Genomic DNA, 15,402 nt, shown 5'->3' with positions numbered 1-15,402 from the left:
TACGCAGTGATAAAACACATGACACCGGCAGAAGATAACTTTAACGCCTTTAGACAAGGATGAAAGTGAAACCACACAGAAGGGTATTTGAAAATGGAGAAAAATACTGGCAGATGCAAATTATTTTACCCAGGTTTAAGTTTACGTTGGCATCTCCACCGAAAATCAAAATGCATGGTCGTCAGACATGTATGTTAATTGCTAAACTCTGCAGGCATAATTCCTATATCCTTCACAATATATCAACTTTCACGAGTATTTCTACTTTGACACTCTAGATTTTGTCGAAAATACAGTATGCCCCAGTGCGACTAAAATGAACGTTTAACCAAGATAATTACGATTTCAGTTTGATCTAAACCAGCATATCCCACTTTAACATGTTTGGGAAGTTTGTATAAGGGGGGAAAAATTAAGCTTTAAAACTCAGTTGTACCAGTCAAGAAAGAGGATGGAGAAAGTGAGGACAAACAAGAAGAGGAGGAGAAAAGTTCTGCTGCTGCTATTGCGTTTGATGGCCTGAGACAGCTCTTTGTTACCCAGCTCCACGTTCTTAGTAGCTTCAACTGCCTACAATCCACCAAGAGAAATGGGTTAGCATTGACATCGGAAGGCACAAAATAATCAAGACAATTGTGCAATTGCAGCAGCTGAAAGGATAAACAAAGTTAACCTGAATCTGTGATGAGTCAATTGCATTTTTTTGAACATTAGAGTTTGAACAATAGTCCAAAAGATAAATATTTATAACTTGCTAAGGCATTACTGGGCGAATAGAACCAAATTCTTCTGAAGCTCAAGTGTTTTGGAATTTAAATATAGCGAACAGCACCAAAACTCAAAAACTATTTGTTTCCATGCACATTAACCCGTATAAACTGACCCGATGATCCATGGTTCAGAAAAGTCATATCTCATATGACTTATTTTACAACACAGAAATATGTAGCTAGACACCGACCACATTATTTTTGCAAATAGTGATAAATTTAGGATATTAAACACAAACACAAGAAATCTACTCTCACATAATAGGTTTAGCACGTGGCTTATAATATCTAATATACCTGAAACTAATCTACTAACTATACTAAATATAACTCAAGTTACAATTATTGTTAACAATATTAAATAATTCCTTGGACGATTTAGTTAAGTTAGTAATAGAGTTAATTAGTGTAATTAATATCAGTGTACTAAGTTATAATTTGAAGATTATAATTAAATAATCAGTTACATTTTGTTGGGTTATTAATAATATAACCTAATTTACTAATTTACAGTGTATTGTGTTAGTAATAATCAATTATTCTTTATAATTTGTTTTGCGTGGTGTATTGAAGACAAGACTTGGTATGAGACTATTGCCCCACTGCAACTTGGCAGACAAAAGTTTGTCTGCAACTACCCTAGCCAGGCCTCATCAAGCTGGCAGGAACCTCAAGAAGTAGAAACACCTTTTTTTTTTATTTTTTTTCTTGATAATAGGTAGATGGCCTTCCTCTTGGTTCGTCTACCGGATAAATCCAGAGTACAGCAAAAACACCCTTTATTTCATTTGGCAGGGGTTTGTTCAACTGTTCAAGTTAGCATTCAACTTTATTTATTGGTACTGTAACAATCTGAAAGTGTCCTATGGAAAAATGGTGTTTTAAAAAGGAACTCAAATATATAAGATAAATGATGTTGCATGCTAAATTGTCACGCATTCCTTTTGGAAACCAAATTAAACCTGGAAATGTACCTTTCCAAGACTATTCAAAGTTATGAAGATGTTCATAATATTAACCTATTGGTTTTTGGAGTCATCGTAAAACTGACAAAAGAACGGAAGTAGTCATCCTTTACTCATCATCTCCAAAGCAAATAAAGAACAGGTACCTGATCGTATAAATGTTCAATCTGCTGTGCCTGCTGTAGAACATGAGTTGACATGAGGTGATTCAGTGCTGACATCTCTACCATCTTAGTTTCTGTTTCTTGAACAGCATCAAGGAGGTTGCTCAGTTCCACCTAACAAATGCAAATTAATGTTGAATACACACAACTACGTTGTTTACTGGAATTAAAGAGTGAAAAATGAATGTTGCTTTAAAAAAAAAACTACTTGAAGAGCTCGTGTCTCATCATCTAGAATTTGATCTTGGACTCTCAAAGGCGTTGTGGTTAGCTCTTGTCCTCCAAGATTCGGCAGGTCAAAGCCAGAAGGTTGCTCAGAAGGTGCTGAGCGGAGAACTCTATTAACCTTCCTTCTTGGCATGGCTCTGTTTATAGCATCCTGGAAGCGTACAGATCTGAGCCGGTCAAACTGAGCACTGACTGAATGGAGCCGCTCACTGAGAATTAAAACCTATAGCAAGGATGGGAACCAGTATAAAGATCATGTTAAAACGAAAGAAATGCACATTTTAAATGCATAGATTTGATGTATTACTGAAAAATTGTTTAGAAGAAAAGCTATCATAGAGATCCTTGCCAAACTAATAATTCTCTGTTTCATAAAATTCAATGGAGAAACACACAGGCAAAGGTATAAAAATGGAAGAGCCGATCAAAATGGAGTCTTATTCTGCTAAATAATTTGAAAGCAAAATAGCAGCAACCCTGGCATTCTTATGACCCCCTATTATATATGAAAACATTTAATCTCAACCTAAATCCCTCTTGTAATGAACCAGCAGTGAGTAACAAGGAAATAAACATGATTTTTTTTGGGTAGTTAGTGGATAGAGAAAATAAACCATACCACAAGAACCAAACTACTCATAGGGCTTATGGATTGCTATCACAGTCCAAATCTAAATTAATTTAAAATTAAAAATAAAAAGTCCCACTAAATTAAATCCATACCACGCCATGCTTGTGGGCAACCACATCAGCATTGGGTTTATCATCCCTCAGGTTAAGCCATGATTTTGAACTTCCATTCTTTTCTTCATTGTATATCATGTTCTGAAGGATATCAATCTGGTCCTTGCAAACTTTTATGAAAACACCTACCTGAATATAAAAAATTATATTCATAAAACAACCAAATAAACACATCAAAGCATTGAATATGAGTATATGGCCAGTAAATAAACAGAAAAGCTAGTCTACAGGGAAAAAAGTCAAATAGGTATCACCTAAAACCTCTCGGAAACAGAAATAAAAAGATGGTGTGGTTCTTTTTAGTTAGTTGCGTGTATTATGTATAAATATAGAGAGAGTCCTAGATTTCAACATACGTCCAGGTTTCATTCAATATGCAATGAGTGAACCACACGATGTATCTCTCACTCTCATTCTTTTTTTAATTAAAAAAACGCTAGGATAAAATATGCATTTGCAGAAATGGAAAAGTTCAAAACGGTAATACATAGTGCACAAATAAAGAAAATATTGGTAAAAGATTAAGCTTAGGCTAACTCACTTCATGTTCAATGTTGTCCCTCTCCTGTTCAGTGATTCGATGCAGATCCACATAATCTTTCCGATGCTTAGTGATGAAGTGTTCCAATTCTGAAATACTTTCAAGCTAAAAATAAGAAAATTGTCAAAACATTTATCAAATATGATAGAGATATCACGTATCCAGAGAATATCAAAGCAAGAGACTCTGCAGCTGATGTACCGTCTTAATTGCAGCTTTTTCAAATGGAGGTTTCTCCAAGGGTTTGCGCAAAATGAAGGATGCCAAGAGCGCAGCCAATTTGGCCTGTCAAAGACAATGACAAGCCAAAAAAATGTACTGTTATAACATGGTGCCATTAAAATCTTATGAATTACATGTATCATTGTAGCAGTTTCTAGCGTATGTTGAATTGTTCTCAATTGAAACAAACTCACAAACTGTAAAACTCTGAAACAGAACAAACTTGGAATTCTTTACTGTTGAGAAATAGCAATTACAATTTAAGATGTGCATAGCCCAGAGTGAAGCAAGAAGAAAAACTCCCATGAATATTCAAATGAATGCAAGGAACACTAACACGTCAATAGGAAGAAGAAAATTAAGATAGTTTCAATCCAATAACCAACCTCGTCGTAGCCAAAAGAGAGAGCTGTCGCACGGGTAGCTTCCCTAAAATCTTCGGTTCTGTCCCTACTCTTAGCCATCACATAACCTTATACCACCTAATCTCTACCTGCTCATCAACGGCTGGAAGCGGTTCGCAGGAGAAACGCTGCTTGCTGCGCTTCTGCTCAACCCGAATGGAGAGGAAGCCTACGGTGATGCTTCGACCTTTGATCAGCCCAAGACAAGAGGAGGCCGTAGATCGATGTGGCTTCTGCTCAACCCGAGAGGGGAGGAGACCGCAGGCGCTATCCTTGTACAAAACAGGGAAGATCCCGGAAGTAGATCCAGGCGGCAGTGTGCCGACCGTGGTGAGCAGAAGCGTCGGTGATCAGCAGGGAGGAGGCCGCAGGCGCTTGCTTAGATCCTTGTGCCGAACCAGGAGAGATCGAGGAAAGAGATTGTCACTGACCTGGGATGCGCCGGAGACCGAGTCCGTAGGCAGTGTGAAAGGCTGCGGCGGGCGGCGGTGATCGGCCAGGGTCAATCTCGTCTATGCTGCGTCGGAGAAGTGACGCCGCGGGTGGGGACAACGTTCCCCCTTTCTCACGTGAGGCCGGAGGCGTCTATACGACAAGTGATCGAATTCCCCTTTCTGGCGTGAGGCTGCACTGGGGCGCCGGTCGGACAGCCGCAGCACGGTGGAGGAGCGGTGTCCAATCGGAATCGAAACGCAGGCCGAGGAAAGGAGGGGCATAAAAGAAAATGAGCGATTGCTAAAAAAAGCCACTGCTGTTTACTTTTTTCTGAAAACACCTATTGTTTAAAATAATTACGTGCTTCATATTCCTGAAAATATCCTCATCCATTCCCTTAAATTTGAGTTTTTTTTTTTTTAAAAAAAAAAAGTATTTTAGAATCCTTATATATATTTTTATAATTACATAATATATTTTTTAACACTCAATTAAAATTTAATTAAGTATAAAATAAAATTAATATATGAGTTTTTAATTGAACTTGTAGTATTTTGCGATTGTTTGTTACCATCTGAAGGGGGAATTTAGCATGCCCAACGATTTAATTCTAATATGATATCTAGGCCGTTAAACGGGCAAAGCCGAATTAAATTTTGTATTATTTAAGTTTATTTGATAAGTTAACTGAAACTAAATTATTTTTTATAGTTATTTGATTGATTTACAAATTTGATATAAGAAAATTTATTTATTCATTCTCAAAATTGTAACAACCTCATCCGAGGGCCCCTCAAAATTACCCCTTCAGGAAAATCATGAGATCAGGTGACCAGTCATAACCTATTACAACACCACCCAAAAACATTAACAAACTAAATATATATATTCAACTCTTCAAGCTTTTATTTAATTAAACTTATATATATTAAACAAATATAAGCAAATTCTTATCAAACTAACTATCAAAACTACACATCAAGAACATAGTGTACCACAACTGTAGATAAACTGGAAAATCCAACAAAAATGACGATAAAAAGCTATTCTGCTATAAGCAGATACAACTCATATATTTATATGTCCAATAAGACCAACAAGAGAACGCACTGCCTGCACTCCAATGCACTATCAGACAGTAGTTTAGATTGATCATAATTTCAGATAATTAAAAAAAAAAAAAAACAACATTTTGAAGATCCTCCCATTATATGATTGAAGATAAAATACAGTGTGGAGCTAATCTAGGATCAAGAACTTCACTTTCAGTATCAGCTAGAACTCACTATCTCCCAATTAGGGTTACCACATCCTCACCTCTGCATGGTGTAGCTGCAATGTGATGCAGTAATGGCGCATGATGACGTTAGTTACTTCTATGCAGTCAGCCATTGGATCTTGAAGACATCTAAGAGCTGGAGGATCGGATCTGGTGAGAATGTATGCGTAAATTGCTACTTATTGTTTGGACATTCTGATGCACGGTGGCCAGACCGGCCACAGTTAAAGCAAGCCCCTGCAAATCCTCTGTGAAGAATTCAAACATAAATATCAGAATTTTGTACAAATGAAAGTTCTTGTACTTCGTTGTTTGCAATGATAAGGTTCTACTTAAAGCAAAAACAAGGTCAGACCGGATTTGTAGGAAGTATGGTGAACAATTGACTAGGAAGAATAGAAGAAAACGGTATTGCTTTGCAATAATAAATTCTACAATAAGTTATGGATGCAATTAGCTAAGTTATTCAACATACCTATAAATTTCAAAATAAATCAATGAGAACCCTTGACAAATGCAATTGTGTCTTTATTAACCATCCAAGTAATCGACCCTAATGAATTATGAATTCTTGTTTACCTTAATTGACCTATGTTTGTGACAAAGCATTCTCTCTACCTCAAAAGCCAACACAAAATGAGGAAAACAGTGAGCGAAAGATACTCTCATCTGTGTCAGGGAACTGGATGCCCCAACTCAGACCAAAGTTTGGACAACCCAGGCATTAAAGAGATAAAGTTAAAAATGCTAACATGAGAAGAGAAATACCGATGCAGCTTTAGACCAAAATTTAGACGACCTTCTCAAAATAGAAAATCTTATCACACTGGTTGCAAATTTAGTGTTTTAGTTGACCATATCAGCAATAAATTCCCTACAAATCTGATGGCCATGTAGTGGATGGGCAATACCTTTCTCGGTTGCCAAATGAGGGTGTCCGACTAGATCTTCTTCCACCAATTAGCCAGTCATCTTCACTGTCTCTTCGTGGCTTAGTGTTTCGAGACCAGCTACTGTCAGTTCTGGATGCTCGGCCACCCCATCCATAGCTATCACCACTGATTCGCCCACCCCGTCCATAGCTATCATCACTGTCATAGTTTCGTCCACCCCAACTTCTTGAAACCCTCTGACTTCGTTCCCGCGAACCACCACCTCTATAGCTCCGTTCCCGGTTTGAAAATCGGCCATAGAAGTCAGTGGCAGGACCATCATCTTGTAGGATAGGGAGCTAAAAAAGTAACAATAAAAACAGGCAAGAGTTATGCAATCATCTTAATAGAATGGATTGAGAAATAAAAGACTGCAACTTGATATGCCAGGAATACAAGGAAGTAGCAATCAAGATCATCAATTTGGGATTTCTATAGGTTGAATGATAACAGGAATTTGAGCATCAATACTTAACCAGCATACTAATATATCATATAATGATTCAGGCTTAAGTTCTTCCTCAACATCTCCAAATACAGTGGATGGACCATCCAGTGGCAATACAGCTCTGAAGAACGCTGCCAGTATAATTGAGGAATATACAATTCATGTGAATCCAAAGGCAAAAATATGCCAAAAATCTAAAAGAATATATCATTTCATGAATACACAAAGAACACCACATTGAAAGCCAACCTCTATACAAACATCAACATAGTTTCATGAAATGAAACGGTAGCCTTAAATTTAGAAATTGAATAGAGATGGAAGGAAAAATTTGATGAGAATAAGAACAAAAGAACCACCTTGGTGATCTTGACAAGAGAATTTCCTGGAGGCAATTGTTTAGTTAACAATTCTTTAGCAATCTCTTCAGGTAAATCAAAAACAGCACCTTGAACCTGAAAGGAATTGGCAATATTAGTCATTATGTAGGATATTTGAAGTCAGTCTTAATCTGTTCGGGTAAATCAAAAAAGTACCTTGAACCTAAAAAAAAATAATTGGCAACTGTAGTGATTGCGTATGAGGTTAAAATATCAAATAATGTCTGAACAGACAACTACTCCACAGTGGTTTAGCAAAGAATCTTGATGCCTATAAAGTATCACTGATACATCTTAAAACTAGGGCGAGAAAAATGCCATGTAATTCAAACTTTATAACGTATTATGAATCTCAACTTCAAACTATGTATACATTTGTCCCCTTCACACTTAATGTGGTTGCTTCTGAACCAAGATTTCCAGTCAATCCAATATGAAACCATTGTTCTAATATAGACAATAAGAGTTCTAAGGCTATTGATACATGATACATTGCATGGTTATATCAATAAAGGTATAGATATACATGTATGAAATCATTGTTCAAACTATCTATTTCATTGCTCCCTCGATACATGATACATTGCATGGTTATATCAATAAAGATGATATACATGTGTGTAGGTCATCATTTAGCACTCTAATTTTCTCATCCTTATTTATGCACAACTAGATGTCATTCATGTGCCCGTGTCTATATTGTCTGTTGAAAGAAAAGGGAGAAAAACAAATTAAAATGCATGATATCAGGTTGTTTACAACATATTTATTCCATGGCATTCATATCCATACAATCTATGAAGTTCTTTTCACCAGATATGTATTGCAATCATGAAGTTTGCACAAGCAAGAAAACAACTCTTATCACAAATATTGGGACCCACCCTTCTTTTCTTCATTCAACCAATGGGCCGAGTAAAACAAAGTATAAGAGAAATAAGTAGCCACAAAAATATATGAAGACAGGGAAATTTAAATAAATTCTAAAGTGGAAAAAACACTATTCAAATAAATCACCAAGGGATAACACAAAAACCGAAAAGGAAAATTAAACATGAAAAAAAAAAGAATCACATGGAAATAAGTAATTGCTCTATCAGGAAATTTCAAATATTGCATTAAATGAATCAAAGGTAGAAACATCAAACAATTACAAAAACACCAAGCAGGAACATATTTGGAAGGGGAAAATGCATGTGGTTTCATGGAGTTCAAACCTTTTCATCTGCAATCATGCATATCTTGCCCACTTCGTCAGCAGCATCAGGATATACATCAGAAAGAAATCCAGTAACAGATCTTGCAGAGAAGTACCCTCTTGAATATCCAGGTTCACGTGTTAATTGTAATGTCACCCACCCCTAACATGACAGATAACTGAAGTTCAGAATAACATGACATATAACTGAAGTTCAGAATATGTTAGAGAGGCATGGTAACTTAACACAAGCTAAATGAGTGCACAATTTTCCAAAAGGTAAAGAATCTATCCAGCATGCAAGGAATTATGCTGGAGCATGTTCATGTAAACAAGAATACCAGGCACTATCTACGTGCAGCAGAACAAAAAAAAATGAAAACGAACTATTTTGCTAACTGGAGCAGATATGGTCTTGCTTTCTCAAGCAAAGCATAAACAAAATATTCCAGAATTCAATAAGCAAAAACAGAAACTGCAAACCAAATGTGTAAGATGAGACCACATTTTTACCTGCTCATGACTGATAAGAGAACGAGATGAAGGTGGTTGAGAAAATCCACTTAAATGTGCCAAAGCAGCAGCAAGAGCATGTGTTCCTTGTTCATCAGTCAACCTTTGAGCAGTTGGAAGGAAATATTGGATTGAATCTGCGTGAACACCTCGCAGAGTAGCAACCACTTGCTCAGCAGATGATTCCAATACCTCTTGCATTGAAGGTGGGCTTACAAACTCGAACCTGCATCCCACATCACGTTCAAGAGATTTAACTGTTCTCCGCTGGCTACTAGTAAACATCAAGATGGCATTGCCTTCTTTTCCAGCACGTCCAGTACGACCAGAACGATGCACAAATGTCTCTGGATCATTTGGTAGTTCATAATGAATAATCTGCAAAAGAGAAGAAGAAAAACAATGATTATCATTCTATAAGCCCATAAAAATATATTGCAGAAAAGTATGTATAGATTGAGGATAAAAATGATTATACACAAGACTCTTATTAACTGATAAACAGTGGCAATCAATATCTAAACACAAATATAAGAAAAATACCAAATCAACATTCGGTATGTCTAGTCCCCGAGCAGCAACATCAGTTGCAACCAGCACAGTGAATTTCCCTTGACGAAATCCACCCAAGGTTCTTTCTCGTTGATGTTGAGATATATCCCCATGCAGTGCCTCAGAAGCAATACTATTACTCAAGGCCATGGATACTTCGTCAGCATCACGCTTTGTCTGAGTAAAAACAATTGTTTTCCCACCCTTGGCATAAACCTATGCAAGTAAATAACATCAAAAGCATGAGCATTTTAGGCCAAAAACAAAAAACAAAATATCATATGCAATAGTTTGTAGAAGGATAACAGTTTATAGATAAATGTTGCGCACAAAATTTGCATACACAGAATATGGCAGACAAGTAAAATGCTGTTTGGGGAACTATTCCGCTCATTTTAAATAATTCACTGGTGTAAATTGCAAGGAGAATTGGTTCAAAATCTTAAACATTTTCTTACAAAAAAAGGTATGCGTGTAAAGAATCAGTATGCGACAAAAAGTTAACTTCTGCCTCATATTCTGCTCACAAAATGATGTCATTTGATGCAATGTAGATAAGCTCAGCATCAAATGCCTAACCATAACAATTGGCTAGCAAACAAAGTGTGACAAAAGGAGAAACAAGACCACCAGTCTCTACAAGAAAAATATCATAAGCATACCGTAATCAAGTCACTCAGAATAGTGCGCTTTGAAGTTGCAGTTGTTGATATGGCATAAAGTTTAATGCCTTCTGCTAGTTTCTCATCTTGGTCTCCAACCTAGCCCATAAAAATATATTAAAATTATATTTTGCAAGAGGTGAAATCATACACTTGATTCCAAAAAATAGAAATTAAAAATGGACATACCAAATCAATTGTCAGAGGGTTGTTTAGGTATCTCCTAGACAACTTCTTAACCCAACCAGGCATTGTTGCAGAGAACAACATATTTTGACGTTGTGGTGGAAGTTTCTGCAATATTACTTCCACATCTTCTTCAAATCCAACAGCAAGCATTTGATCAGCTTCATCTAGAACCAAATATTGAACCTCTCCAAGCCTAAGACTATCATCATTAATAAGGTCAATTATTCGACCAGGAGTTCCCACGACCACATCAACACCACGGGAAAGTGAATTTTTCTGAATATTGTAAGCCACTCCACCATAAACACAGACAGTGCTCAGATAAGGTGCTGATTCTTTAATTTCCTTCTCCACCTGTTTGGCCAATTCTCTGGTAGGTGCAAGAACCAGAACCCGAGGAAGACGGCCTAACAGCCTAAACCAATCAAGGAATGAAAATGAAAAACGACTTAGAAAGATAGTCAACATTTCAATCACACCACTAAGCATGGCAATGAGATTTTAAGAAAAGTAGGCACCTTGACCTCTTCCTCCCCTCTGCCTCATCATCCTCAGTCAGCCGCTTGATTATGGGAATTCCAAACGCCAAAGTCTTTCCCGTTCCAGTCTTAGCCCGTGCAATAAGGTCTCGTCCTTCAAGAACGGGAATCAAAACGGCCCTCTATAGAAAGACAAATTAAGTATGTTAATGCCGCATGTATAGCATGCTAAAGTGACCAACCGAAATATAAAAGCAGTTCATAGCAAATCATATTGGCAGTGAATGGAACAGTCCAAACAAGAGTTACAAGCGCCATTTTGGACTCACCTGGATAGGGAAAAGATTGGTAATCCCTCGCTTCTCGAGGATACTAACTAGCTGCTGCGGCAGGCCCAATTTGGAAACGGCAAGCTCATCCTGGTCCACGTCAGCAGCGAAACCCTCTTCCTCCTCCTCTGAGTTGTAGGAATCGGAGGCGTATTCCTCCTCCTCCTCGCCCTCCTCGAGCGGAGACTTGGGGAGGCCACGGAAGCCCTTGAAGGCCTCTTCACTGAGGACGGAATTGGGAGAGGCGACCGAGGCGGGGACGAAGAGTGGGGAAGCGCGAGGGGCTCTCGAAGTGGCGGAGAGCCAGGAAAAAGCGAGGCCCCGGGATGCCGGGATCTTGAGGATGCGGCCAGCGCCTGAAGGGGAAGAGCATGTGAGGGAAGAGGAGAGGTAGAGAGCAGACACGCTGATGGTGGAGGTGGAAGCGGCGGCAGCGGCCATGGTGGTGGTGGTGGGAGGAGGAGGAAGAGGGGATAAGGTGGGAAGGGTTTTGATAAGGCCGGTAACGAATGGCCTTATGAGAGTCCACCTCGTGCGCTGTCCGCTGCTTCAACTTATAGACTAGAAAGAAGAGGATATGAATAAAGATATTTTGATGGATCAATGGTATATGAGGAGAGACGAGGAGGAAGCCCAAGCCCAAAAAAAACTGAATGTTAATATATATTTTAGAAAAACAAAAACAAATTTGCCGCCTACATTAAAGGGTAATTTTGCATGCAGTCCCTAATGACAAACAAATCTTTGCATACAGTCCCCACCCATTAAAATCTTTGTTTTCACTCCCCAGTTAAGCATCTTTACCAAATTGCCCATGATATTTTTAGGTACAAAAAGTCTAAAAATCAGTATAAATCCTCTTAAATTGAGTATATTAACTTAGAATCTAGTATATTTTCTATCAAATTGAGTACGATTCTAAACCCTAAACCCTAAACCCTAACCCTAAACCCTAAACTCTAAACCCTAACCCTAAACCTTAAACCCTAAACCCTAAACCCTAAAAAATAAGAGGAACAATTTTGATAGAAAATATACTCGATTTTTAATATAAAGTACTGACTTTAAGAAGAATTATACTCATTTTTGGACTTTTTGTACTCAATTTTGAAATTTTTGTACTAAAAAATCTGAGGGGCAATTTAGGTATCAATATTTGCATGAGGGAGTTGAAACAAGTAATACTTTGCATGCAGGGAGTGGAAACAAAGTTTTTTGGATATGGGGATTGCATGTAAAGTTAACATTATGATTGGGGATTTTTCTCTAATTTACCGTACATTAAATCACATTTTAAGATAATTATTGTGTTTTTTTTCTAATCTTGAACGCAAAAGACTAGAAACTTTTAGAGAAAAATTAAAAGAGCGATCTTTTTAAAAGATGAGAATCATCAAATGATTTTTATTTTCCAAATTACTCCTTATTATTTTGATTTTGATCGATTTAAATATTATAATACCTACGAATTATAATTATTACATAGGTTGTTATACACTAAATTTATCGTGCACACCCATTGATCCTGTCTGAGAAGCTGGACAAGACGGAGATCCGATGAAAAGAAATCTACCGTTGATGAAGAGCGATGCCTGGAGAACGCCGATCCGAGAAACCCAAAGCGGATCGAGAAAAACAAGGTCACCGAATGCCTTCCTCGCATGGAGATCCGATGACGAGAAAGAAACTCAATCGAAGAGACACTCAGATTCGGAGCTTCCAAGACCTCCTACGCACAAGAGACCAGCCAACACTATCGTCAGTGACCTAAGACCGAGGTGGAAATCCCTTGCTAGGCCCTCCGACGCTCAAGTCAATGATCTCCCTTGGTGTAGAAGAAGGAAGCAAGAAGAAGATGAACAGTAGCTGGACATTAGGGTTATGAATGTGCGCAATGATGTGAACTTACCTAGCTAACGAAGAGGATTCCCCTTTTTATATCACTTCATATAACCTCCGTAATCATGAAGTGGACCCCGGTTTATTAGAGTTTGTTATGAGATAACGTAAGCTATGTACTTGTGGAGAATGACTTTTAAGGAATCTTTCTTGTACCCCAGATGTACCTTCTTTATCGTTTAGTACCTGCAAAACAATCTAAAAACACATTTCCCGCCAAAATATATAATGTCTATCATATAATCACATATTGCAGATATCTTTATTAATTATCTTATTTGAAATATTTACTTCTATCCTATCTCATGAGTTCCTTTGAAGTGTATTATCATTTCTTCTAGTCCCTCCTGCTTTTATTATATCATGGATAGCTCAATATACCCATGTTTCTTGTACCGGTCGAAGTTAGTCATGATTATATTTAGTTAATGATTATTATTCCTCATGAGGCTTCTGTCCGCGCCCTTCTATGTGAATTATCCTAAATAACACGAGGCTATATTTTATTAAGTATCTTTCCAAGGTATTGGTCAACCGGCCGGTCTTGGCTTTTCTTCTCAAAGGTATGTTTAAGTCGATACAGACCTACCTCTTCTCCAGGTATATCCGGCCGATATTAGCCTACCTCCTTTGAGCTATATACTAACTGATATGGATCTTCCTCCTTGGGAGCATATTTCGGTCGATACAGACCTACCTCTTCTCCAGGTATATCCCGACCGATATTAGCCTACCTCCTCTCCAAGTATATCCCGTCCGATATTAGCTTACCTCCTTTGAGGTCTATGCCAATTGACAGGAGTCTTCCTCCTTGGAGGCATATTTCGGTCGATACAAACCTACCTCTTCTTCAGGTATATCCCGGCCGTTTGAGGTATATCCCGGCCGATATTAGCCTACCTCCTTTGAGGTATATGTCAATTGACAGGGGTCTTCCTCCTTGGAGGCATATTTCAGCCGATACAGACCTACCTCTTCTTCAGGTATATCCCGCCCGATATTAGCCTACCTCCTTTGAGGTATATGCCAATTGACAGGAGTGTAAAATACCGAAAAAAATAGGCGAATATTAATAAGGGATTTTTCCAGAATTTTTGGTAATTTTTCTGGAATTTTTCGGAGCTTGTATAGACGAGTTTTCGGGGATAAAACGAGGTTCCGGAAAAGCCTGTTTAGGTTACCCCGTTTTAACGAGGAAAAGTTAAATTTATTTATATTCTTTTATTTTTCTTTTTATTTTGTTTTCGCCGAATTCTTCACTGTTCCCTTTCTCTCCCGCGCGACCTTCTTCCCCTTGCGCCCGACGCCTCCGAGCCCTAACCGCCGGAGCAACAACCGCCGACCGCGACGGTTCCCCTTTCTTCTCTCGTGCACAAGGCCGGGACCAAGAGAAGGTTTCTTCCCTCTCCTCAGCCGTGGCATAAGGTTTGTGGCAAATCCCTTCTCTTCTCTTTTTCTGCCCTAGTGCCCCGCCGACGCCGCTCCTCCTCAGCCTAGCACCAGCAGCCGGCCTTTCCTTCTCCTTTTCTTCGAGCGCCGGCCACCAGGTCCACCGGGCTCTAGCCTCAGCCGCGACACCCACCCGACGGCGTCACCACCTGCGGTGCCGCTGGCCGAGCCCTATCTCCGATCGCCGAGCAGAGCAGGTCTCTTGCTTCTACCTTAGCTCTGTGCCCTAGCGTCCGACATCTCCTGGAACAGCCGAGTCTTCCTCTCGCACGAAATCAGCACAGCAGTGCCCTTTCGCCACTGTCCTTGTGCCCTAGCATCGGTCGCCCAGCCGTCAAGTGCTAGCAGCAACTTTGACGGATCCTAGGTCATCACAGGCAGTAGGAGGGAAGAGGTAATATGTATGATTGTTGATTTGGGATCTTATGTTGGATTGTTGGCTGATGTACATTGGTATTTGTCACTGAGTTCTCACAGCGGATTTTCCCAGTCTCGACAGTAAGTTCTTCCGGATTTGAGCAACACTGAGGCATCGAAAAATTTGAGGTAAGGTTTAGGGTTTTTGAGCTTCGTGTATATTGATTAGGTATATGTTGGAGATTGGTAGTTTGGATTAGCTT

The 15,402-nt window shown here is 38.7% G+C and overlaps 2 protein-coding genes across 2 annotated transcripts; both read right to left on the bottom strand.

Moving 5' to 3' along the window:
- Positions 1 to 228: 228 nt before the first annotated feature.
- LOC121985906 (syntaxin-81-like) lies at positions 229 to 4,746 on the bottom strand. Its single transcript, XM_042539621.1, has 7 exons — positions 4,021 to 4,746; positions 3,614 to 3,697; positions 3,413 to 3,517; positions 2,851 to 3,000; positions 2,108 to 2,350; positions 1,882 to 2,013; positions 229 to 570 (listed from the first exon to the last, which is right to left on the bottom strand). Exons 1-7 carry the CDS (start codon positions 4,096 to 4,098, stop codon positions 427 to 429), a joined length of 936 nt encoding a protein of 311 aa, XP_042395555.1. The 5' UTR covers positions 4,099 to 4,746; the 3' UTR covers positions 229 to 426.
- A 757-nt stretch (positions 4,747 to 5,503) lies between these two features.
- On the bottom strand, positions 5,504 to 11,973 carry LOC121985905 (DEAD-box ATP-dependent RNA helicase 3, chloroplastic-like). Its single transcript, XM_042539619.1, has 10 exons — positions 11,435 to 11,973; positions 11,145 to 11,287; positions 10,627 to 11,041; positions 10,438 to 10,536; positions 9,767 to 9,991; positions 9,224 to 9,601; positions 8,730 to 8,873; positions 7,492 to 7,587; positions 6,664 to 6,983; positions 5,504 to 6,000 (listed from the first exon to the last, which is right to left on the bottom strand). The coding sequence occupies exons 1-10, from the start codon at positions 11,873 to 11,875 to the stop codon at positions 5,928 to 5,930; spliced, it is 2,334 nt and encodes a 777-aa protein (XP_042395553.1). The 5' UTR covers positions 11,876 to 11,973; the 3' UTR covers positions 5,504 to 5,927.
- Between the last annotated feature and the right edge of the window lie 3,429 nt (positions 11,974 to 15,402).

Source organism: Zingiber officinale, chromosome 5B (assembly GCF_018446385.1).
Source record: "Zingiber officinale cultivar Zhangliang chromosome 5B, Zo_v1.1, whole genome shotgun sequence".
NCBI lineage: Eukaryota > Viridiplantae > Streptophyta > Magnoliopsida > Zingiberales > Zingiberaceae > Zingiber > Zingiber officinale.
Note: the sequence above shows the minus strand (reverse complement) of the source record. Positions and strands in the feature narration are given on the sequence as shown.

Bases quoted from the DNA above. Each gene is read 5' to 3' on its own strand.
- LOC121985906 (XM_042539621.1), bottom strand. From the start codon at position 4,098: ATGGCTAAGAGTAGGGACAGAACCGAAGATTTTAGGGAAGCTACCCGT. The intron at 2,351-2,850 runs GTATGGATTTAA...TCCTTGCTATAG, and splicing joins TTGCCCACAAGCATGGCGTG to GTTTTAATTCTCAGTGAGCG. The intron at 2,014-2,107 runs GTAGTTTTTTTT...TGCATTTGTTAG, and splicing joins ATGAGACACGAGCTCTTCAA to GTGGAACTGAGCAACCTCCT.
- LOC121985905 (XM_042539619.1), bottom strand. From the start codon at position 11,875: ATGGCCGCTGCCGCCGCTTCCACCTCCACCATCAGCGTGTCTGCTCTC. The intron at 11,288-11,434 runs GTGAGTCCAAAA...GTCTTTCTATAG, and splicing joins CCAATCTTTTCCCTATCCAG to AGGGCCGTTTTGATTCCCGT. The intron at 11,042-11,144 runs GTGCCTACTTTT...TGATTGGTTTAG, and splicing joins GAGGGGAGGAAGAGGTCAAG to GCTGTTAGGCCGTCTTCCTC.